At 46.0% G+C, this 25,781-nt stretch overlaps 1 protein-coding gene across 15 annotated transcripts in view; it reads right to left on the reverse strand.

The window, feature by feature from the left end:
- LOC129839747 (myosin-10) overlaps positions 1 to 25,781 on the reverse strand; it is an 89,969-nt gene that overhangs the window by 48,307 nt on the left and 15,881 nt on the right. For 2 of the 15 annotated variants that reach the window (XM_055907373.1, XM_055907363.1), the window contains exons 4-8: positions 4,958 to 4,985; positions 2,687 to 2,795; positions 1,715 to 1,744; positions 1,437 to 1,454; positions 203 to 220 (exon numbers count right to left, since the gene is read on the reverse strand). In XM_055907373.1, the coding sequence (XP_055763348.1) occupies positions 203 to 220; positions 1,437 to 1,454; positions 1,715 to 1,744; positions 2,687 to 2,795; positions 4,958 to 4,985 (203 nt within the window). The remainder of the gene's footprint in view (positions 1 to 202; positions 221 to 1,436; positions 1,455 to 1,714; positions 1,745 to 2,686; positions 2,796 to 4,957; positions 4,986 to 25,781) is intronic. The other 13 variants (XM_055907375.1, XM_055907367.1, XM_055907376.1 and 10 more) reach the window with 9 other exon arrangements.

Below are 25,781 nucleotides of genomic sequence, written 5' to 3' on the forward strand. Positions count from 1 at the left end.
TTTAGTGTCCCAAAGGTGATAGAAACAGAAGCTGCTATTGGGCCCCCATTGACACCCATAAAAGGGACAGATATACAGAATAGTACACAGCGACAATAGAAGCCCCTTAACAGGATATTCTACCCATTGTGTTTTGAGCTTGTCTAGTGAGTGGAGTACGGTGGGTGAGAGAGAGGTGAGGGACGGACTACATGCTACTCACATAGAACAGGGCTCCACTCTGTAGTCAATGGGTAGATTGTCAAATGTTACCATGGAAATAAACAGGAAGTGTTAATGGTCATGGATACTAAACACACATACAGGATATACATACAGTACATACACACCAAGGAAGACAATTACAGGTACTCAAAAGACAATTTGGACTAGGCTAAATAATGCATAAAGGCAAACGGTTTAAGTGAAATGTACAGCAGTACATTAAAACAGGAAGCAGGGGAATGGATATGTTATTCTGAAAGGCTCTATTCCAAGAAGCTATCTCACTGACGGTTGCAAATCCATATGTTTCTCATATTAGCCTTGGGGCAGTGTGCCATAGTGAGCACCACATCTTTATTCAGAACACTGCTCATCTGCCCTCATGTGCCGTTTCCATTCTTTTAACAATATCAACAAGACCTACAGCAGCTGGTTGAAAAGCCTTGAGAGTATTATTAAGCTACTGAACTAACTACTGTCATGACAACCACAGCCAGACAGTCTGCTTTTCAGTAATGTCCATTAACTGACCCCGTGTGTGTGTGTTTGGTCTTGTTCTTCTAATCCTCGTGGGGGACTGAAATGTCCAAATGTCCCTCACAAGGATAGTAAAACAAGGAAAATTCTCCCTTGTGGAGACATTTCCCACGTCTCCATGAGGACAAAGGCTACTTTAAGCTTAGGGGTTAGGTTTAGGGTTACAATTAGGGTTAGAGGTTTAGGGTTAGGCTTTAAGGTTAGGTTTAGGGGTTAGGGAAAATAGGATTTTGAATGGTAATACATTTTAGGTCTCCACGAGGATAGAAGAACGTGTGTGTGTGTGTGTGTGTGTGTGTGTGTGTGTGTGTGTGTGTGTGTGTGTGTGTGTGTGTGTGTGTGTGTGTGTGTGTGTGTGTGTGTGTGTGTGTGTGTGTGTGTGTGTGTGTGTGTGTTTGTCAGTTCTACCTTCAGACTCATCTCTAGTCATCTCTATTCATCTCTATTTCAACGTCTTACTGCTCAACTTCTACTCTGCATTGTACAAAAATAGCTCGCATAGTACGGCATGTCTGCCAAACTTTGACTGGTGGCGACCAAACACAGCAAAGGCATGCATATGAATGTTTCATCTAGTGTGGAATAACAACATTTGCAAGCACATTTTACACTACAGTACAGTGCATTGACCCACAGGTATACATGGAAAAGCTGCATTCACATCAATATTCATGCCAGATTTAAAGTTAACTTACGACATGATTATTTTCCGCCTGATAGAAAGAGAATCTGGGTCAATACCCAAACTTTGTTTGTCTAATTTTTACGCAGATGTCAACATTACACATACATGCTTCACCACAGTGTACAAGAAAATAACAAACGGTGCCATTTCACAAAACAGGCTGTAGCCACAAAGAAATATATTAAATTGTCACTAGGTTTACATAACAGTCGGTCCGTTTGAGAGCAGAAAGTTGGTGATGCAACATGCACATGAACGAGGTGTTTAGAAGAAAGTGTAAAGACTTGCCTGTAGTTTTACTGGTTTAGGCGACTCTGGCTGTTTGTTGCAAATAAACAAACGCAAATATGTTAGTGGGTTGTGCACGCCTGCACAATCTATAGAGCCCACTATAGGTACTACTGTAGGATGCATTCACTTTGGCAACACACATCATCATGGGACTGGAGCTCGTCTATATGGACTCTTAACACATTTACAGGCATGTTATGCAAAAAAAAACATCTATATATTGGCACATTTTATCAATGGGTTAATTTTTATAAACTGGGTGGTTTGAGCCCTGAATGATGATTCGCGGAAAGGTATGACAAAACATGTATTTTTACTGTTCTAGTTACGTTGGTAACCAGTTTATAATAGCTCCGCGTTGCTTCGTGCCTAAGAACAGCCCTTAGCTGTGATATATTGGCCATATACCACACCCACTCGTGCCTAATTGCTTAATGAGCCTATTTTTGACTGCCGTGGTAATGTACCAGCATCATATAACTACAGAAGGACCTGACCCTTTGGTGACCTCATCACACAGCCCATGTTCACTGTCAGACACTGTTGTCCTATAATCATTATTCCCCCATTATCATACGGATTATCTGATATGGATTAACTAGGGTTGGAGTTAATCCACTGTACTGTAAATACCAGTGGATCAGACTGGCCTGGTATTAGGGGGACATTGTAGATCAAACTGGCCTGGTATAAGGGGGACATTGTGGCTCAGACTGGCCTGGTATTAGGGGGAAATTGTGGATCAAACTGGCCTGGTATTAGGCGGACATTGTGGATCAGACTGGCCTGGTATTAGGGGGACAATGTGGGCCGTACAAGTTGTTAACTCCTCTTTCATCACTTACCCCTCAATAGAAAGACATACTGTAACTGTGGCCTTCAGAACAGGGTTTAGGGGGAGATCTAGAGGTGTGGTGGGGAGATAAACATGGCAGGGGGAATATAGAGAAAGAAAATACAGAAACGTACACTTACAGGAATGCTGTGGTCTTTTTTTCCTTTATGGGAAGAAGCCACATGTGCAAGGTACTGGATGACCTTTTTAGTGTTTTCTGTCTTGCCAGCACCAGATTCACCTCTGAGAAGACAGAAAACATACAAGACAGATTCCTGGGTTAGTTGATGGAGAAGAATGACGTGTGTGTGTGTGTGTGTGTGTGTGTGTGTGTGTGTGTGTGTGTGTGTGTGTGTCTGTGTGTCTGTGTGTCTGTGTGTGTGTGTGTGTGTGTGTGTGTGTGTGTGTGTGTGTGTGTGTGTGTGTGTCAGAACTGTCTTTCTGACTGGCAGATGTTTTTGTGAGGAGATTATGGCACTTGGGAAACTCCATAAACAGTCTTGAGCTGTGGGTGAGAGAGCTAGCCAAGCTCTGCTCCGTGCAACTCCGCTAAACAACAAATTAAGTGAAAATAAACCACATTTGAGAGGTTTATCGGATGAGGCGGTGTAGCAGGGCTTTTGTGTATCTATATGTGCTGTTTATTTTCTTTGCGCTAGTTTAGTTCAGCGGCTGTGGTTGAGTGTGGGACTCCCCGACCCACAGCGATGACAGCTTTAGAGCAAGGAAGTATGTTTTTGCAAGCTCTTCAAGCCATGCAGACAGAGTCCTATCCCCAAGTGACACTTACTGTACAGTAACATCAACACACAATGCATACCAGTGGTTTTACAATAGGTACTCATTCTACGTAATCGCTGGCGGTTAACATTGAACTTTCTCCCCGATCTCAAGCTCAACGCTAGGTTATATCTATTTGAGCAAAATCATCTGCAAAATAAAACTAACGACATGATGATCTTCAAATAAATGACAAGGCCCCTGAATACTCACTGAGTGTAAAACCAATTACCGGTACCATAACAAAATCCTGTGTTGATTGTTCCTTGCAGATTCCCCTTACCTGGCCATGTGGCCAAGTCCTATGGTAGTCTAGTCTAATACTATGAATATGCTGTACGCCTGATGAGTTGTGTGTTTAGTGTTGAGCTCAATAACCACCGGGAGCAGAGGGTATTTCTGGCTGCGTATGAAATGACGGGCTCTGGTCAAAAGTAGTGCACTTATATAGGCATTAGGTTGCTATTTTGGACACGGCCCGTGCGTGAGTGATTGCGTCAAATGTCCCTGAGGTTGGCATTGAACTGGAAGTGTTAGATTCCTCAGGTTGGGTCGCCTTGCTGAAGAGGAGACGGCTCATATTCTCAGGGACTGACTTAGAATCACATGGCATCTCTGTGCAGCGTTTACATTGCTATGACCACCGTCTCCTACAGTGGGTGTGTGTGTGTCACAGTCACAGTTGGCATATAAATGCATCATAGCAGATGTGAGATTTTATGATAGTGTTCAAGCCACACTTCCGACATCCATCCAAATTCTCCCATGCTCCCCCAGACTTAGTCATGTATGGTGAGAGGCTAGGAAAATATTTGTTGACTGGTGGCTTGTAGGCCTGGGGGTTCCAGGGAAATTTCGGGTGGTGGTGGATCGGGTTCAGACCAGCGCAGGGAGAGAACACACACACACACACACACACACACTTGGAGAAACTTTACCCTGTATACTCTTTCACACATCATCGGTGTAGGCCTGTCACAGAGGCTTACGATGAGATGCCACGCTGACATTTTTCTTGGCAGCATTCCTGTCATCTGTAGATATTGGGCGCTAGACTGGAATACAGCCAACGGGTAGGGGTTGTGTGTGTGTGTGTGTGCCAGAAATACCAAACATTTCCCAGCTTCCCTGCCCCAAGCTTAAGTCTCTTTCCCGTAAGTGTCTGTCTCACTGTTCTGTGTTACCGAGTTGCTCCTTTTAAAATAGTTATAGAGGCCTCTGGCTCTGTTCTAGTTCAATTCAATTGATTCCTCTTTCGACCTATAATCAGTGCTAAGTACATTCACGTCGGCTTCAATAAGCTACACTTCCTTCTTAGTTGAATAGAGCTTCTGCAGGAATGCAATGCGGCAGGTAATTTCTCCATTTCATTTCCGGGACTAAGTGAGGAAGAGACGCACATAACTAAGATAATTGAATTGTGAATGTTATGCAATTAAGCTGGTGCTGCATTGCCTTTCTAAACCATCTGCTCCAAACTAAGTGGGGTATGATACTATGCAGGCTGATTGCAAGGAATCAAACTGAGAAGACACTTTCCTGTAAATCCAGCAACCCACATGCAACACAAAACACAGAAAGAGAGAAGAAAAGGGCTGAGCAGAAATGGCTCAGAGGTTACTCACGTGCAAAGAATTGATTGGTCCTCTCGGTCTGGGAGGGAGAGAGAGAAAGAGGGAGAGAGAGGGGGGGGTAGTGGGAGAGAGAGAGGGGGGGGGGTAGTGGGAGAGAGAGAGAGGGAGAAAGGGAGAGAGAGAGAAATGGGGAGAGAGAGAGAAATGGGGAGAGAAATTATACAGTGTCAGCATTTAGCATGCTCATCGGCTATGGCCCATTCCCCAAAATCCCTCTTTCAAACTGAAATGAGGTCTTGTACCAAATGTATCACTGGCTGACAGATGTACACCAAAGTCATTTTACAGAACATAGCCAACTTTACTGAGCTTGGTGAGTTTGCCATCAAATGAGATACTCCCTTCAAACAGGTTGAAGGTCATTGTCTGCACCAGGAACGAAATGTAATTTGACTAAACATTTCAAAAGCCTCAGGATCCAGACATTTCACAGGCACACAAAATGGAGGAGGAATCGAGGAGTCTTTCAAAGGAAAGCTTTGTAGTGCCAAACCTCTGCATTACAGAGATAAGGGCTGATAGTGTACCTTGTCGCTATTAGGCTGGGGAATTGAGGGAAGCTGAGTGTAAACCTGCTGAAAGCTACACTCTGTCCCCCAAAGGAGTACCCTTTTTGGTTCCAGGTAGAACTCTTTTTTATTCCATGTAGAATCTTCTGTGGAAAGGGTTATACATGGAACCCAAAAGGGTTCTACCTGGAACCAAAAGGGGTCGGTTCCTTTTAAGGTCTAAATAACACCTTTAAGTCTAAGACTGTATGTCGGCTATGTCCATCGGTAGGCGTAATACTGCAAAGGCCATCTTTCTCTGTATTTACAGTCTTGTTATTTTAGAGCCCTGTATCACAGAACTGGTGGGCTGATGACAGAAACACAGCTCTCTAGGAAGAAAGCAGAGCATCAATGTGATTTACAGTCAGCAGGAAAGAAAGAAAGAAAGAGAGAGAGAGAGAGAGAGAGAGAGAGAGAGAGAGAGAGAGAGAGAGAGAGAGAGAGAGAGAGAGAGAGAGAGAGAGATGCTCTGGTTTAACGGCTAGAGAATCAGGAAGAAGAAGGAGGAACCCATTTGAAGTAACAGCGAGGTTGGGACAGTTTGCAGACAACAAGCCAATCACTGAGCTCCTTCTCATCTAATTGGCTGAGGTGAACGGGGGCACCAATGGGTTAACAGACAAGTTGCGTTTCGATCAAACAGTGTTCCAGTGATTTAATTTTCTTAACTCGAGTGGATTTGATTAATTGTAACCAAATGTGACACTGGGTTGCATAACTTCTTCAGATTACAGTAAGTTACTGTAAAGTCAGAACAGCTCTACACATACTGGTGGTTGATGCTACTGTACCTTACTTAACATCTGTCAACATTGCCTTGCACTCCAGTTAATAGGCACTGTGATGGAAATATTTGTGATTTGTTTTGTAACCACATTTTTATTCATTTTGTAATTTTTTCGTTGGGGGGGGTACAGGTACAATATACAAATGAATATAATTCAATATTCAGTTCATATCGTATTTACCTGTGGGCTGCCACTCAAAAAAGAAGAAAAAAAACATTTCGAAAAAAGGTACATAAATACAAAGTATTGATCATTATGATCATATTACAGAGTTACAAAGTTATAATACATTTAGTAGGTAAAGAATGATTGCTTGTAGTCCAAGTAATTGCCACCAGATCATGTTTCTAAGACTTCATTCCTCGCACTCGTATAACACCACATAAAGCACTGTCTGCCACCAGACCAAACTGTCTGCCACCAGACCAAACTGTCTGCCACCAGACCAAACTGTCTGCCACCAGGGCAAACTGTCTGCCACCAGACCAAACTGTCTGCCACCAGACCAAACTGTCTGCGGCAAACTGTCTGCCACCAGACCAAACTGTCTGCCACCAGACCAAACTGTCTGCCATCAGACCAAACTGACACAATGGGAGGCATCCATCAGTCCCCGGAAGCAGTGGGCTCCAAATGAACCCAAGGTCGTGGCTGCCGGCCAGGTTAGCACCAGAGAGTGGCAGTAGAGGAGCGTAAGGGGGGTGGTGAGGTGTGAGGTCATGGGAACTAACTGTGGTTCGGCTGCCAGCATCAGCGCCTCCTCAGGCCTCTCAGCTGTGTCACATGCCTGGCAGAGCTGGAGTACCACAGATAAGACAAAGGCCATCAGCTCCCTTCCCTTCTGCAGTGAGTCCCTTCCTCCGGGCTCCAGTGGCTCGCCACTGACGCCAGATAGACCTTTGTAGTCAGTTCTGGCTGTGAGTCTGACGAGGGCTGGGCTCTTGTCACCAAGGCAGAGCCAGGGGCTGACCCACAGTAAGAGGCAGAGCATGGGGCTGACCCACAGAGGCAGAGCATGGGACTGACTCAAAGTAAGAGGCAGAGCATGGAGCTGACTCACAGTAAGAGGCAGAGCATGGGGCTGACTCACAATAAGAGGCAGAGCATGGGGCTGACCCACAGTAAGAGGCAGAGCATGGGGCTGACCCACAGAGGCAGAGCATGGGGCTGACTCACAGTAAGAGGCAGAGCATGGGGCTGACCCACAGTAAGAGGCAGAGCATGGAGCTGACTCACAGTAAGAGGCAGAGCATGGGGCTGACCCACAGTAAGAGGCAGAGCATGGAGCTGACTAACAGTAAGAGGCAGAGCATGGGGCTGACTCACAGTAAGAGGCAGAGCATGGGGCTGACTCACAGTAAGAGGCAGAGCATGGGGCTGACTCACAGTAAGTTACTTCAAAAACTTCAAATGGGTCCCTCCTTCTTCTTCCTGATTCTCTAGCCGTTAAACCAGAGCATCTCTCTCTCCCTGTCTCTCTCTCTCTCTCTCTCTCTCTCTCTCTCTCTCTCTCTCTCTCTCTCTCTCTCTCTCTCTCTCTCTCTCTCTCTCTCTCTCTCTCTCTCTCTCTCTCTCTCTCTCTCTCTCTCTCTCGGATATTAAGGTCTTTCACACCCCTGGACACAGTTACAACACATGCCTGTGCAATAGACTAAGACCCTTTAAAAGGCATCAGAGGAAGGGATGATACTTGATTAGTTGTGCAATTTCCCTGAAGGTGAGGCTTTGTCTTGACCTGGCCTTCAGGAGGGAACGTTTGGATTCAATTTCTGTCCTGGGTGAGCTCATTTGCAATTCCAGCCCAGCACAGTTAACATGATATACATCAATAAAATAACACTTGTGGTGGAAGGAGGGCAATCATTCAACCATGAGACTCTGCACGCACAAACTCTTACAAAATGCTAATGTCCTTCGCTACAGTAGCCGTAACTATTCTAATTTGGCTCAGTATTGTCACAGAGAGAGAGGCCGTCCTGGCCCGGTCTTCTGATGGAGGGAGAGAGCTGGTTTGAAAGAGTGAACTGGAGAGAGGAGAGAGGCCAGAGCTGGATGGGTTGTTCTGGAGGAAGGGATGCCTGAGGAAAACAGGGTGGGGGGGGGGGGACTAAGGCACAGCTGGATGGCTCATCAGGGACAGTGCCACTTCCTTGATTTGAGCAGGTTCTTCCTGGCTTTGACGGGCGGGGGGCCTGGCTTGACACATTCTCACTGATGCACAAGGATTTACAGGCATTTCATGGTATGATGTCATCATCCGCTGCTCTACGCATGGCCGTACTGAGAAGCACGCACACACCCCATTATCTCATCCTTCCTGTGTCTCCCTTTACATTCAAAACCCCTATCTCTTTCAGACGCAAACACAGCCCAGACAGCAAGCCTGCTGTGGAAACATCTCTCACTTTATCTGGCCGGGAGCAGACGCGGGAAGGCTATAATCGATTCAAGGGGACGTTCTCGAATTCCATTCATTCATGCCAATGTATCGACCTTAACAACCTCTCCAAGATCGTAAAACTCTGATGACTATTTGAGGGGTAGAAGCCATGTTGGGCATAGATGGGGAACCAAGCAGAGCTGTTATGTCTGTAACATTGTTTTATAGCCTAGTCATGAGAACCGTTGTGTGGGATTCACATGATTGGTAGTGTTCTTTCCAGCTTCACATGACTTGATTATTTTGGATGTCCTCAAGAGGCTGCTCCACGGAATAGGAGAGGATTGGTTGTTAAAATACTTGAAGAGAGAATAAAAATGATTTAAAAACCTATTCAGTTGTACAGTGTTTGGCCAATTCTTTAGTAATGGACTAATGGGAGGGAAAAAGGCAGTACCAAAGTTTTGTTATTAATGCTCAAAATAATATAATAATTACTTCATAATTTACAGCCTAATTAACAAGTTAACCACCAGGCTTGGATGCACTTCAGCTCCTCCATAGACCACAGACAACAAAAACAAAACACACGTCACCATCTGTCAAACCTGCGACAAAGTGAAAAATTGGAGGACATCTTGAGCACAGTGGCTCTGTGTGTGGCGTTTGCGACGGAGAGGAGACAAGGGAGGATAGGACGAGGGAGAGAAGAGCAGAGGGGGGCAGAGGGAGCTGATCTCAGCCCACAGACAGTGAGCTCATTGTGAGCCTGTGGCCCGCTGGGCCTGGGCCAGCCTCCGCTATTGAAGGCTCATGCCGGCATTAAAGAGAGGCAATGGAGTGTAAACTCTCGCCTCAGAAAGCCCAGCTCCAGAGGTCACTTTTGCTGTTAACAAAGTGGCTTTGAAGGAGGAAGAGCTCAGAAACCAGTTTGATATAAATAGAGGTACAACACATCCACTGGACCGTGGTGGATAATGAAGACAAACTGGTGATCTGTAGCTTTAATTGAGCATCGTCTAGTTTTCATCAGTTTCAGAAAAAAGAGAAGAAATGTCTCAAAATTAACTCTGAGCACTGATAACTTATAGCAGACGCACTCTGTAACAAATAAAGGCATCATCCAAGTGTTGTGTGGTGAGTAGTAGTATGTCAGTCAGCAGATACCAGAGTCAAAACCAGAGCAAAATGAAGATAATTGTTGGTTGGCCTGGCTCCTCCAGAGGAAGTTCCAACCAGCCACGAGACAGGGGGGATAGGGCCTATCTCACACTGTAGACTGTGGGCAGACTGCTTCCCCATTACCCCCCCCCCTTCAGATCCCCCTGCTGGAATAATGCAGTGACCAGACTCATGCCATACATTCCAGTTCACATCCCTGCCAGCCACGAGCCTCAAGCTCAATTCTAACGAAAAGTGTGCTCGTGCTGGAAATAGAATGCATATGAGTGAGAGAAAACAGACGTGCCGCGAGTGTCAACAGCATCATAGCGCGTCAAATTAGCAAGAAAGTCTATTTGTCTCGCGTCTACGCGGAGCAATTCTGGTAAAACAAGCAGATAGATTGCATGGGGTCATTTGTAGAAAAGAATTAGGGAAGATAATTACAATTCCTCTATGCTAAGTAGACTAAAGATGTAGTTTATAATTTATTGGGCAGTAAGCTAAGGTTGCAGCCTACCTGTGTTGATTCCATAGAAATATAGCTTAGGCAGGCTATGGCTGGAAAACTTGAGGACCGCTTCGTAGAAGAACAAGAAAGACTTGGTTGTTTATAAACAACTTGGGTTTAGCACAGGTACGGTGGCTCCCGTAGGACATCTAAGGAACTCACAACAATAACTCTCAGGGGCTTCGTAGGGAACATAGATAACTGTTTATTATGGATTTTCATTGGCATACGCTATACAGTGTATGTGAATTGACGCTCGCTACTCTCGCACGCAAATTCTCACGCCGTTGACAGGCGTCTGTGATTACGGCTTCACTCTAAGGCAGAAGGCAAGCCTCTCGTTCACATCTACTATATGGATGGACGACACCTGTACTGACCATATATGGACAAATACCTGGCCATATACGAAGAACACCTGTACTGACCATGTATGGACAAATACCTGGCCATATACAGAAAACACCTGTACTGAACATGTATGGACAAATACCTGGCCATATACAGAAAACACCTCCATTGAACATGTATGGACAAATACCTGGCCATATACAGAAAACACCTGTACTGACCATGTATGGACAAATACCTGGCCATATACGGAAAACACCTCCATTGAACATGTATGGACAAATACCTGGCCATATACAGAAAACACCTGTACTGACCATGTATGGACAAATACCTGGCCATATACGGAAAACACCTCCATTGAACATATATGGACAAATACCTGGCCATATACAGAAAACACCTGTACTGAACATGTATGGACAAATACCTGGCCATATACAGAAAACACCTGTACTGAACATGTATGGACAAATACCTGGCCATATACAGAAAACACCTGTACTGAACATGTATGGACAAATACCTGGCCATATACAGAAAACACCTCCATTAAACATGTATGGACTGCTCTATCCATTTGACTGACTGAGGAACATTGGGTGTTTACAGCTTTTCCACAATAAAATGAGATGTGGGTTTTGTTGCCCTGGCCTGTACATTCAGAAGGACCAGGTCCAACATCCTAAAACTTTGTTGACAGTTTGACTGTAATTCAGCAAGCAGGGGAGCGAAGGATTGCTGGACTTGGCCAATTTTGCAGTCTACAATGTGTGGAGAGGTATGGAAAAGCTATCCCATTATAGCATTAGAGTGGTCAGTTTGTTAGTATAACACCTCAGGAGCAGTTATAAGCCTGTACATCGGGCAGGACTCCAGCAGTGCATAAGGGTCTAGTCAGACTATACTGTATTTACACTGAGTGTACAAAATATTACACTTTCCATGACATAGACTGACCAGGTGAATCCAGGTGAAAGCTATGATCCCTTATTGATGTCTCCTGTCAAATCCACTTTAACCAGTGTAGATGAAGGGGAGGAGACAGGTTAAAGAAGGATTTTTAAGCCTTGAGACATAGATTGTGAATGTGTGCCATTCAGAGGGTGAATGGGCAAGACAAAAGATTTACGTGCCATTGAACTGGGTATGGTCGTAGGTGCCAGGTGCTCCGGTTTGAGTGTGTCTAGAACTGCAATGCTGCTGGGTTTTTCCAACTTTTTCCTGTGTGTATCAAGAATGGTCCACCATCCAAAGGACATCCAGCCAACTTGACACAACTGTGGGAAGCATTGGAGTCAACATGGGCCAGCATGCCTGTGGAAGGCTTTCGACACCTTGTAGAGCCCATGCCCCAACAAATTGAGGCTGTTCTGGGGGCAAAAGGGGGTGCAACTCAATATTAGGAAGATGTTTGTACTGTTTTGTACACTGTGTATGTTCTCTCTGACATAGCCTACATGCACCAATCCTCTCCCCTTTCCTGTTACCGTCTCATTATAAAACAGTTAATTCCGGCAAGGCATTATGATTGGTCGAGAGGCGTTCACAAGCTGAAAAGCTGTCTTTGACAGCAAACAGCTGGCAGGCGGTCAATAGGGGATTGTGGACTGTTCCTCTGTGCCTGGTCCCTGTTAGCCGTCATCTGTGCTTAAAGCAGTCAAGATAACACTCACAAAAACAAACACTGTGGAGTGCCTGCTTGTGAATGAGGTCTAAGAGGCAAAGCCCCTGGCCTCTGAAACGGCCATTAAACAGCAGTGGCAGGGCTTCTGATATGGGGCCATTAAACAGCAGTGGCAGGGCTTCTGCTATGGGGCCACTAAATAGCAGTGGCAGGGCTTCTAATATGGGGCCACTAAATAGCAGTGGCAGGGCTTCTGATATGGGGCCACTAAATAGCAGTGGCAGGGCTTCTGATATGGGGCCACTAAATAGCAGTGGCAGGGCTTCTGATATGGGGCCATTAAACAGCAGTGGCAGGGCTTCTGATATGGGGCCACTAAATAGCAGTGGCAGGGCTTCTGATATGGGGCCATTAAACAGCAGTGGCAGGGCTTCTGATATGGGTCCACTAAATAGCAGTGGCAGGGCTTCTGATATGGGGCCATTAAACAGCAGTGGCAGGGCTTCTGATATGGGGCCACTAAATAGCAGTGGCAGGGCTTCTGATATGGGGCCATTAAACAGCAGTGGCAGGGCTTCTGATATGGGGCCATTAAACAGCAGTGGCAGGGCTTCTGATATGGGGCCATTAAATAGCAGTGGCAGGGCTTCTGATATGGGGCCATTAAACAGCAGTGGCAGGGCTTCTGCTATGGGGCCACTAAATAGCAGTGGCAGGGCTTCTGATATGGGGCCATTAAACCGCAGTGGCAGGGCTTCTGATATGGGGCCATTAAACAGCAGTGGCAGGGCTTCTGATATGGGGCCATTAAACAGCAGTGGCAGGGTTTCTGATATGGGGCCATTAAACAGCAGTGGCAGGGCTTCTGATATAGGGCCATTAAACAGCAGTGGCAGGGCTTCTGATATGGGGCCATTAAACAGCAGTGGCAGGGCTTCTGATATGGGGCCATTAAACAGCAGTGGCAGGGCTTCTGATATGGGGCCATTAAACAGCAGTGGCAGGGCTTCTGATACGGGGCCATTAAACAGCAGTGGCAGGGTTTCTGATATGGGGCCATTAAACAGCAGTGGCAGGGCTTCTGATATGGGGCCATTAAACAGCAGTGGCAGGGCTTCTGATATAGGGCCATTAAACAGCAGTGGCAGGGCTTCTGATATGGGGCAATTAAACAGCAGTGGCAGGGCTTCTGATATGGGGCCATTAAACAGCAGTGGCAGGGCTTCTGATATGGGGCCATTAAACAGCAGTGGCAGGGCTTCTGATACGGGCAGAACCAGGAGTTGGTCCTCAGCCACCAACATCAACTTACAGATGGGAAATAAAAAAATAGACAGACCCAGCAAATCTAGTTTCCCATTTCCAAAGTGGATCTTTCCTGGGAAATGGGTCCTTAGAAGGGAAATGTTATGCTGATGAAGGAGGACCCAAAAGCGACGAAATAGAAACAGAGTCTTTATTCCAGTCTTAGACAAAAAACGATACTCCTGATATATCTAAGGTAAAAACAAAACAGGAAAACTGAAATCCTCTCGTCAGTAGAGATGAACGACTGGAGACGCGACCACTAGACACCTGCTCACACGCCGCATCTGATGAAGGCAAAAACACGATAGGGCGGAACAAGGACACAGAACAGCAAACATCAAACAAGAATCCGACAAAGACAGAAGCAGAAAACAGAGGGAGAAATAGGGACTCAAATCAGAGGGCAAAATAGGGGACAGGTGTGAAAGAGTAAATGAGGTCGTTAGGAGAAAGAGAAACAGCTGGGAGCAGGAACGATAGAGAGAGAGAGCGGGGGAGGGAGAGAGGGAGGAGGAGAGAGAGGAATAGAAAGAGGGAAAGAACCTAATAAGACCAGCAGAGGGAAGCACAGGGACAAGACATGAAGATCAAAGACAAAACATGACAGTACCCCCCCACTCACCAAGCGCCTCCTGGCGCACTCGAGGAGGAACCCTGGCGGCGACGAAGGAAATCATCAATCAACGAACGGTCCAGCACGTCCCGAGATGGAACCCAACTCCTCTCCTCAGGACCGAAACCCTCCCCATCCACTAAGTACTGTTGACCACGTCCCTGAGAACGCATGTCCATGATCCTCCGTTCCTTGTAAATAGGTGCGCCCTCGACAAGGACGGGAGGGGGGGAGGGAAGACGAACGGGGGCGCGAAGAAAAGGCTTGACACAAGAGACATGGAAGACAGGGTGGACGCGACGAAGATGTCGCGGAAGAAGCAGTCGCACAGCGACTGGATTAACGACCTGAGAGACACGAAACGGACCAATGAACCGCGGAGTCAACTTGCGAGAAGCTGTCGTAAGGGAAAGGTTACGAGTGGAAAGCCACACTCTCTGACCGCGACAATACCTAGGACTCTTAATCCTACGTTTATTGGCGGCTCTCACAGTCCTCCCCGCAGACGAAGGCAGACCGGTACTAAAGTCTAAGGCGATCTGAGACCATGGTCGAGAAGGAATGGGAAGCGGTCTAAGACGACCGGCATGAGGAGAGTTACCTGACTTAGTCTGCGCGCAGTCCGGACAAGCAGCCACGAAACGGCGCGTGTCCCGCTCCTGAGTAGGCCACCAAAACCGCTGGCGAATAGAAGCAAGCGTACCCCGAACGCCGGGGTGACCAGCTAACTTGGCAGAATGAGCCCACTGAAGAACAGCCAGACGAATAGAGACAGGAACGAACAGAAGGTTACTAGGACAAGCGCGCGGTGACGCAGTGTGAGTGAGTGCTTGCTTTACCTGTCTCTCAATTCCCCAGACAGTCAACCCGACAACACGCCCTTCAGGGAGAATCCCCTCGGGTTCCGATGGCGACAATCGATGAGAAAAGTAAGCGCAGGGATGGACCTTATCGTCAGACTGGAAGCGCTGGGACAGAATGGCTCCCACGCCCACCTCTGAAGCGTCAACCTCGACAATGAATTGTTTAGTGACGTCAGGAGTAACAAGGATAGGGGCGGATGTAACACGCTTCTTGAGGAGATCAAAAGCTCCCTGGGCGGAACCAGACCACTTAAAGCAAGACTTGACAGAAGTCAGAGCTGTGAGAGGAGCAGCCACTTGACCGAAATTACGAATGAAACGCCGATAGAAATTAGCGAAACCGAGAAAGCGCTGTAACTCGACACGTGACTTAGGAACAGGCCAATCGCTGACATCCTGGACCTTAGCGGGATCCATCTGAATGCCTTCAGCAGACAGATAATCATCGAGAGCCTTACGTTCGGAAGCCGACAGAGAGAATAATCTACCCCGAGGAGAAGTGGTCCCCGGATGGAGATCAATACAACAATCATACGACCGGTGAGGAGGAAGAGAGTTGGCTCTGGACCGACTGAAGACCGTGCGCAGATCATGATGTTCCTCCGGCACTCCTGTCACATCACCAGGCTCCTCCTGAGTAGAGGGGACAGAAGAAACAGGAGGAATAGCAGACATTAAACACTTCACATGACAAGAAACGTTCCAGGATAGGATAGAATTACTAGACCAATTAATAGAAGGATTATGACATACTAGCCAGGGATGACCCAAAACAACAGGTGTAACAGGTGAACAAAAAATCAAAAAAGAAATGGTCTCACTGTGGTTACCAGATACTGTGAGGGTTAAAGGTAGTGTCTCATATCTGATACTGGGGAGAGAACTACCATCTAAGGCGAACATGGGTGTGATCCTCCCTAACTCTCTGAGAGGAATGTCATGTTTCCGAGCCCATGCTTCGTCCATAAAACAACCCTCAGCCCCAGAGTCTATCAAGGCACTGCAGGAAGCAGCCGACCCGGTCCAGCGTAGATGGACCGACAAGGTAGTACAGGAACTTGATGGAGAGACCTGAGTAGTAGCGCTCACCAGTAGCCCTCCGCTTACTGATGATCTCTGACCTTTAACTGGACATGACATGACAAAATGTCCAGCAGAACCGCAATAGAAGCAAAGGCGGTTGGTGATTCTCCGTTCCCTCTCCTTAGTCGAGATGTGAACACCTCCCAGCTGCATGGGCTCAGTCTCTGAGCCGATGGAAGGAGATGGTCGAGATGCGGAGAAGAGAAGCCCCGCTGACGCGAGCTCTCTTCCCCGAGCTCGGTGACGAAGATCTACCCGTCGTTCTATGCGGATGGCGAGTGCAATCAACGAGTCCACGCTGGAAGGAACCTCCCGGGAGAGAATCTCATCCTTAACCTCAGCGTGGAGTCCCTCCAGAAAACGAGCGAGCAACGCCGGCTCGTTCCAGTCACTGGATGCAGCAAGAGTACGAAACTCTATAGAGTAATCCGTTATGGATCGATCACCTTGACATAGGGAAGCCAGACCCCTGGAAGCCTCCTTCCCAAAAACTGAACGATCAAAGACCCGTATCATCTCCTCCTTAAAGTTCTGATAAACGTCAGAACACTCAGCCCTTGCCTCCCAGATAGCTGTGCCCCACTCCCGAGCCCGCCCAGTAAGGAGTGATATGACGTAAGCGATCCGAGCTCTCTCTCCAGAGTATGTGTTGGGCTGGAGAGAGAACACAATATCACACTGGGTGAGAAAGGAGCGACACTCAGTGGGCTGTCCAGAGTAGCATGGTGGATTATTAACCCTGGGTTCCGGAGACTCGGAAGACCAGGAAGTAGCTTGTGGTACGAGACGAAGACTCTGAAACTGTCCTGAGAGATCGGAAACCTGAGCGGCCAGGGTCTCAACGGCCTGACGAGCAGCAGACAATTCCTGCTCGTGTCTGCCGAGCATTGCTCCCTGGAACTTGACGGTAGTGTAGAGAGAATCCGTAGTCGCTGGGTCCATTCTTGGTCGGATTCTTCTGTTATGCTGATGAAGGAGGACCCAAAAGCGACGAAATAGAAACAGAGTCTTTATTCCAGTCTTAGACAAAAAACGATACTCCTGATATATCTAAGGTAAAAACAAAACAGGAAAACTGAAATCCTCTCGTCAGTAGAGATGAACGACTGGAGACGCGACCACTAGACACCTGCTCACACGCAGCATCTGATGAAGGCAAAAACACGATAGGGCGGAACAAGGACACAGAACAGCAAACATCAAACAAGAATCCGACAAAGACAGAAGCAGAAAACAGAGGGAGAAATAGGGACTCAAATCAGAGGGCAAAATAGGGGACAGGTGTGAAAGAGTAAATGAGGTCGTTAGGAGAAAGAGAAACAGCTGGGAGCAGGAACGGAACGATAGAGAGAGAGAGCGGGGGAGGGAGAGAGGGAGGAGGAGAGAGAGGAATAGAAAGAGGGAAAGAACCTAATAAGACCAGCAGAGGGAAGCACAGGGACAAGACATGAAGATCAAAGACAAAACATGACAGGAAATGTGATAGGCTAGGCTAGCTAGGCGGATTCATCATTTTGAGAAGTTAGACAGCCCCGGACATCTGGACATTTATTCAGTGTGTGTTGTTAAGTGACCCAGACCAAGGCACCTGGTACAGTACACATTTAGGAAATCTGTGTTTAATATTTACCTCAGGAGTGAGATAAATTACAAGAGACAGGTTGTGTACCACTGGACTACAGCTGCCACAGCAAGGACAGAGCGAGTGACGGGGAGTGACAGAAAGTAAGGAAAGGGAATCTCAATTAAGCCAGAACCTGAGGCCTTGTCCTACTTCAATATTTAGAATACTTAGATCATGGGGTATAATGCAAGGTAACACACACCTGCCATCGTGAGACTGACCTGAGGGAAAAACCCAGCAGTTGAAAGTCTGATGACAAAAAAGTATCCCATTATTAAGAGCTTACGAAGGCCCTGATGACATTGAACAGGGCTCATTTACTGTATGCTAGCTCTGCCAAAAGCCAATCCATGCTGGGTGACAACACAGAGAGGAATTCTCACTGTGAGCACGGCACATTGTGTATTTTCTTCAGATGAGTGGACAGCCAATGTGGCTCAGACCTGGCTGAGAAACAGAACCAGCTGTCCCGAGACGGGCGACCAACCGCACCGCGCAGGAATTTGGCGGGTAGTGGTTTGAAGTAATTTTTCATTAGTCACACAAACTGAGGGAGTGATTGTGATCTCATCTACAGCTTCCCGGAAAGAGGCCAGCCACAAGACCACCTGCCGGACCGTCAGAAAGGCCCCTTTAGAGCACGGGAGATCGCATTCCTCTAACGACCAGGGCTCAGTCCAAGCCAAGGCCAAAACAAAGGGGAGAACGTGGACCTGGGGCTCCTGATCTGAAGCCATTGTATTCCTGAGCCAAGATGTTCTAATAAATTAAATTCAAGACGAAACATGAAAGGTGTTTCAAAGGGAGAAGCACATGTAGCATACTGAACACTTTGGACACCATGGAACGTTGAGAGGTCCAACTCAGACAGAGATTACATTTCCCATCCCTTGTATCGTTCAATCCAGGCCTGACCGAGGCTGAATTCCACGGGTGAGATCAAACGCATTCCTCAATGTTCTAACGTCATTCCTCTCTCGCTATCCTTGAACTGTCACAACAGAACCAAAAACACAACAGAAAAGGGATGACTTGGCTATAGCTGCAGTCAGTTTCACCCTAACCCCGGACAGGAAAGGAAACGGGTGATCCGCAGGTCTTGCCCTCAGTGTCCTGTGTGGCTTCTTTCCTCCCACGCCCAGGGTCGTTAGGAGTCCTCTTAGCCTCCTCCCGCCTCTGCAGACAATGATTTATTCTTTATTCACCCAGAGGATATACAGCAGCCCAATGGCCACCCCTGCATTCCTTACCATTGAACTTTAATGGCCAGCAGAGAGGTTTGGTCACTGCAAAAAAAACAAGGGTAATGGATATTCTCTAGCTTCTTCAATGTGGTACAAAGGAGCGTTGGTATAATAATGGTGGAGCGTTGGCATAGTGATGGTGGAGCATTTGGCTCCACTGGCTTAATGCCAGCTGTTTTAAAACCCCTGGAGGGGAAGAGCTATAGAAATGGATCATTGTCAGCATATTCCAGAACTTTATAGGTTTATGACATCAACCACGCTCGTATTATATCTCCAGGGAAAATGGCTGTGTGCTGCAGTATTGCCGGGCCTGCCGTGGATCTCAGGGGAGGCTAAAGAAACAGCTAGACCTCTGCTCTGTCTGGAGGGCACGGACGTTTAGGTGCTCAGACTGCAGAGTGTCTCCAGGGACATCATTCCCATGTTTGGCAGCTGGAAACATCAGAGTGCTGAATCTGCTGATATTCAGGGTAAAAAATCCCTGCAGGTTGAATGAGTTTAGGGCCACAAAGACTTGGAAATTGGGGGGGTGGGGGGGGGTGGGACAAATGTTATCTCAATTCCATAACATATGAGAAAAGGAACAGAGCAGGCTAACTCAATCAAAGCTGTTCCAACTTTATTTATTTATTTATTTTTTATTTTACCGTTATTTTACCAGGTAAGTTGACTGAGAACACGTTCTCATTTGCAGCAACGACCTGGGGAATAGTTACAGGGGAGAGGAGGGGGATGAATGAGCCAATTGTAAACTATTAGGCTAACAAAAATCCCATGGTACACACAACCTGTTCCAACTATTAGGCAAAAAAAATCCCACGGTACCATGGTACAATCCCATGGTAAACTATCTAGAACCTAAAAGGGTTCCGGAGCTGTCCCCATAGGAGAACCCTTTGAATAACCCTTGTTGGTTCCAGGTAGAACCCTTTTGGTTCCAACTAGAGCAGCTTTGGGTTGCATGTAGAACCCTTTCCACAGACAATTCTACATGGAACCATACATGGTTCTACCTGGAACCAAAAAGGTTTCTCCTATGGGGACAGCCGAAGAATCCTTTTGGAACCCTTTTTTCTAAGTGCGTAGAGGAAATGAGGGATTGAATTTGATTAAACACATTAATCAGTACCGTAATTCATCAAGTACTTTCAGCATCCATAACTGCATCTGATCAATGTTCTTCTGAACCAGGTAAAAGCAAGACACCTTTCTTTTTGACAATTTGTTTTTACTTTAGTTTATTTAGTAAATATTTTCTTAACTCTATTTCTTGAACTACAATGTTGGTTAAGGGCTTGTAAGTAAGCATTTCACGGTAAGGTCTATTCGGCGCATGTGACAAATACGATGAGATTTGATTTGATTCCAAAAATTTGATCAAGCCTGTGTTTTCTTGGCTCTACTTGGAATTCCTTAAAAAATGTAGCAGGTCTCTTTTTCAATAGGACTAACAACAATCTCTGTGTGTACTCAGTGTGTTCTAGTACTCACAGGATGGACGAGGCGGGCTAGGCACAAAGCCTTGGATTCTTTTCAAAAGAACTTTGGCCATAAAAACCATTACAGGTCTTATTGGTACAAAGTGGGTCAAGGGATGCAGTGGGTCCCAGAGTGTACACACTAGGCCTACATCGTAATAACACACCCACACCCACATTCGTTTTGAGTCTAGACCGTACATTGCACATGAGGTCTCCATCCACGGGAATTTTCCTCCACACCATTTACTTAACATTTCGTTATCTTTGAGACTATAATCAAAGACATTAGTTAATTTAGTGACGGAGAGGGTTCCCATGAGACAAATGTAGGCTTATTGCTCAAAGCTTATGAGGCCAATATAGATCTGCCTTGAGTGGATCTAATGTCCTATCCAAACACAAGGGAGAGTCCTTCCAGAGGCCATTCCTCTCTTCAATCTCACAAAGCCTTGCTGTTGGACAACTACGTTACTGAGGGACAGTGTTGCCGTTGATGCGAGTTCAGTCCACTCTTGAAATCCCCATGCTGACATGGGCGTTTCTTCTCTCAACCAACACATGGTTTCATTCAAGAGAACATCAGCGCTTCGCATTTCTTAACGACACGTTCCAGAAATGGTTGAATTAGCCCCTTGTAAATGACTGGACGCCATCAGTCCAGAGCAACGAGGGAGATTATGGAAAGAATCTGGAGAAGTAATTCATGGCAGATGTGTGGGTCTAGTTGTGGTGGGGGGAGGCCTAGTTACACAACCAGGGCTTTGTAACGTTACACCTCATTTAACCCTCCATCTTACCATTGGCTGGCATCTCAGAAATGCTGGGATAATGACTGGCCCCTGGAAAGGTTTAGACATCTTTTAGCCAATAACTTGATTTGACTGTCTGGAAGTTGACTTCCTTGGATGAAGATGTGAGGCCTACAAACTGTGAAGATAACAAACTGCCCAGGGACGACAGATGAAAATGATCCGCCTGGCTAAATCTGGCACAGTTGCAGAAATGTTGACCAATGTGCATTGTCTGTTCCAATGTGCATTGCCAATGTGCCTGTTCCTCGCGGCTAAATTTGAACTTCACTGTCCAAAGGGACATGTGATACTATCATCACTATCACAACATTTAGGGATGAAATCATGGCACTGAGATAATGCCGTGATGATATTCATAACAATATGCAGTGATCCAGCGACATTTTCATACAATCAGTACAGGGTACCAGCGCATAATCACTGAACTGAATCAGGTTATAGACCTGCTCAGGGCCAGAGCAGCAGCTGGCATCTGCTAATCTCCAACCTACAAACCTCCTTTTGAGCAAAACCGCTGGTTGGCTGGTTAGCCATGATGACTATACTTGCGATGACTACTAGAGGTCGACCGATTAATCGGAATGGCCGATTAATTAGGGCCGATTTCAAGTTTTCATAACAATCGGAAATCAGTATTTTTGGACATAGATTTTTTTTTTTCACCTTTATTTAACTAGGCAAGTCAGTTAGGAACACATTCTTATTTTCAATGGCGGCCTAGGAACGGTGGGTTAACTGCCTTGTTCAGGGGCAGAACGACAGATTTTTACCTTGTCAGCTTGGGGATTCGTTTTTGCAACCTTCCGGTTACTAGTCTCACGCTCTAACCACCTGTCTTACATTGCACTCCACGAGGAGCCTGCATGGCAGGCTGACTACCTGTTACGCAAGGGCAGCAAGAAGCCAAGGTAAGTTGCTAGCTAGCATTAAACTTATCTTGTAAAAAACAAGCAATCTTAACATAATCACTAGTTAACTACACATGGTTGATATTACTAGTTTATCTAGCATGTCCTGCGTTGCATATAATCGATGCGGTGCCTGTTAATTTCTCATCGAATCACAGCCTACTTCGCCAAACGGGTGATGATTTAGCACTGTCGTTGCACCAAACCTAACCATAAACATCAATGCCTTTCTTTAAAATCAATACACAAGTATATATTTTTAAACCTGCATATTTAGTTAATATTGCCTGCTAACATGAATTTCTTATAATTAGGGAAATTGTGTCACTTCTCTTGTGTTCCGTGCAAGCAGTCAGGGTATGTGCAGCAGTTTGGGCCGCCTGGCTCGTTGCGAACTGTGTGAAGTCCATTTATTCCTAACAAAGACCGTAATTAATTTGCCAGAATTGTACATAATTATGACATAACATTGAAGGTTGTACAATGTAACAGCAATATTTAGACTTACGGATGCCACCCGTTAGATAAAATACGGAACGGTTCCGTATTTCACAGTAAGAATAAACGTTTTGTTTTCGAAATTATAGTTTCCGGATTCGACCATATCAATGACTAAAGGCTCGTATTTCTGTGTGTTATTATGTTATAATTAAGTCTATGATTTGATATTTGATAGAGCAGTCTGACTGAGCGATGGTAGGCAGCAGCATGCTCGTAAGCATTCATTCAAACAGCACTTTCATGTGTTCGCCAGCAGCTCTTCGCAATGCTTCAAGCATTGAGCTGTTCATGACTTCAAGCCTATCAACTCCCGAGATTAGGCTGGTGTAACCAATGTGAAATGGCTAGCTAGTTAGCGGGGTGCGTGCTAATAGCGCTTCAATCGGTGATCTCACTCACTCTGAGACTTGGAGTAGTTGTTCCAGGAACACATCGACAACAGCCACCCTCGAAGCATCGTTACCCATCGCTCCACAAAAGCCGCGGGACTTACCCATCGCTTTTGTGGAGCGATGGGTAACGATGCTTCGAGGGTGGCTGTTGTCGATGTGTTCCTGGTTCGAGCCCAGGTAGGGGCGAGGATAGGGACGGAAGCTATACTGTTACACTGGCAATACTAAAGTGCCTTTAAGAACATCCAATAGTCAAAGGTATATGAAATACAAATGGTATGGAGAGAAATAGTCCTATAATTCCTATAATAACTACAACCTAAAACTTCTTACCTGGGAATATTGAAAACTCATGTTAAAAGGAACCACCAGCTTTCATATGTTCTCATGTTCTGAGCAAGGAACTTAAACGTTAGCTTTTTTACATGGCACATATTGCACTTTTACTTTCTTATCCAACACTTTGTTTTTGCATTATTTAAACCAAATTGAACATGTTTAATTATTTATTTGAGGCTAAATTGATTTTATTGATGTATTATATTAAGGTAAAAGAAAAGTGTTCATTCAGTATTGTTGTAATTGTCATTATTACAAACAAATTAAAATAAAAGAATTGGCCGATTAATTGGTATCGGCTTTTTTTGGTCCTCCAATAATCGGTATCGATGTTGAAAAAATCATAAACGGTCGACCTCTAATGACAACCACTGTGAGAAGCCTGCATAAAAGTGCATAGGAACTTCAGGTCCTGAGAGGTATCCTTTCATTTCTAAATTGATTATTGGTAGAAACCGATGCCTCATTTAAATGGATGAAATGAAGGGAAAACAAAGAAGTGATTTGGATTTGAAATGGCACTTACTCCGAGTCCAAGTCTCCAGTCCCTGCCACCCACCCCTACAACCATGCAGATGCTCAGGGTGTGAGGAAGCTGGAGGGTGTGAAGGGGGTAATGGGAAAAACTCACTGGGTCATGGGACAAGTAGGGCTCATAACAAAAGTATGATTGTGGAAGCACTATGTATTTGCATGCACACGCAGTGTCCGATAGTGGAATTAACACTACTTTACCAGTACATCCAACCAGTGTCTTTGAAGATATTCTTCACAGAGGACACTACTTGAGGTGTCAATGCACACATTCTCCACACTTAGAGAGAACTTCCTCCTTGTCTAAACTGACACCAGGCAGGGCCTGGATGACGGGACTGCCCAACTCGTCACAACCGACCCCCACTGGACGGACAAGCCCTCGCCACAGAGACAAAAGGTCCCATTGTGCTGCCAAATGCAGGTCACCTTCTCTGTTCTCACTGGTCTGGTCCCAGTCACCGCTCCCAGCCTGGCGTGCTTCCCAGCTATATCAGGCAGAGGGAACGAGAGACATCTCTCAGACATCTCTCTATGATGTCTGTTGTTGTGACAGTCATGGGATGGTGCTCCATGATGTGCATCCACACCAATAGCACAGCCCTATAGACATCCAGAGTTTGTCCCGTGATAATATCGCTGGGGAGCTGCCCCTCGCCCCAAGATCCAGAAAAAGAGTTAAGAGGTCAAGAGGACCTGTGCAAACACAAACACACGCTGGTGTAAAAACTCTGGATTAATTAGAGTGGGAGAGAAAGGGGGACTGGTAAGGATTGTTTGCTGCCTGGAATGATGTTGGTTTAGTCAGGTGTCTGGGACAGGACAGATAACGGGTGTCTGGGACAGGACAGATAACGGGTATCTGGGACAGGACAGATAATGTGCCTATTTCCACTTGGGAGTATAAGAACCAACTGTCAACAGACAAAAACGTGATTAATAAATTCCAAGAAAAAACAGAGCTGTTCAGAGAAAGCCAAGAACCTTGGCAATTGGAGGGTAAAGCAATGGGAAAAGATGGAGCATGTCATTTGAAAGAAGCGATAGGTTACTGGCACTAGAATGATGGAGAGAGATAGAGAAATGGGTGCTTTCTTTAAGCAGCTCCTTGTAAATCAATTCTGCCCTTCGCTATTTTTCCACTGATGTGAGGAATAGAAGGTTATGCAGGCTTCTCCTGCTGGGCAGAACCTATAGGCTAGTAGACGCTGCAGGAGATAAGTTCTCCCTCATCACGAACCCCTGGAAGATTTACGGTCGAGTAAAAACCAACCCAAATGGGATGAAGTCTATTACAAGCTGGATTTAACATCACATATAGGATTGTGAATCTACTTGAGTCACATAGATTCACCCTTCTTGTGTTATGGAATCAGATGCCATTCTAATAATGCTTTGGGTGTATGTTTTTCTTCACCCAACACCTGCGGTGCGTCAACATACTTTGACCATGCCAGAGACAAAGTCTAAGCCTCTGGCAATCTGAAGAGGTCTGAAGTGGATTCTCTCTGCAGTGACTAAAGGCTTTGGGTTCTCAAGCTGAGATTTAGACCCATTGGTGCTTATAGCCCATAGTGGTGCTGAGAAGTGCATAGTTCTGAGGTATCAGCACTTCATGGGAAAAACCCAGTCATCCTTCACTTCCCCTTTCCACTGTGCTCCCCACGTTCCGCTGGCAAAATGAATTTCTCTCTGGAGGTGGAAATATGAACAGAGAAATAAGACCAGCTCCTTTGGACTG

This window comes from Salvelinus fontinalis, chromosome 40 (genome assembly GCF_029448725.1).
Source record: "Salvelinus fontinalis isolate EN_2023a chromosome 40, ASM2944872v1, whole genome shotgun sequence".
NCBI classification, from domain to species: domain Eukaryota; kingdom Metazoa; phylum Chordata; class Actinopteri; order Salmoniformes; family Salmonidae; genus Salvelinus; species Salvelinus fontinalis.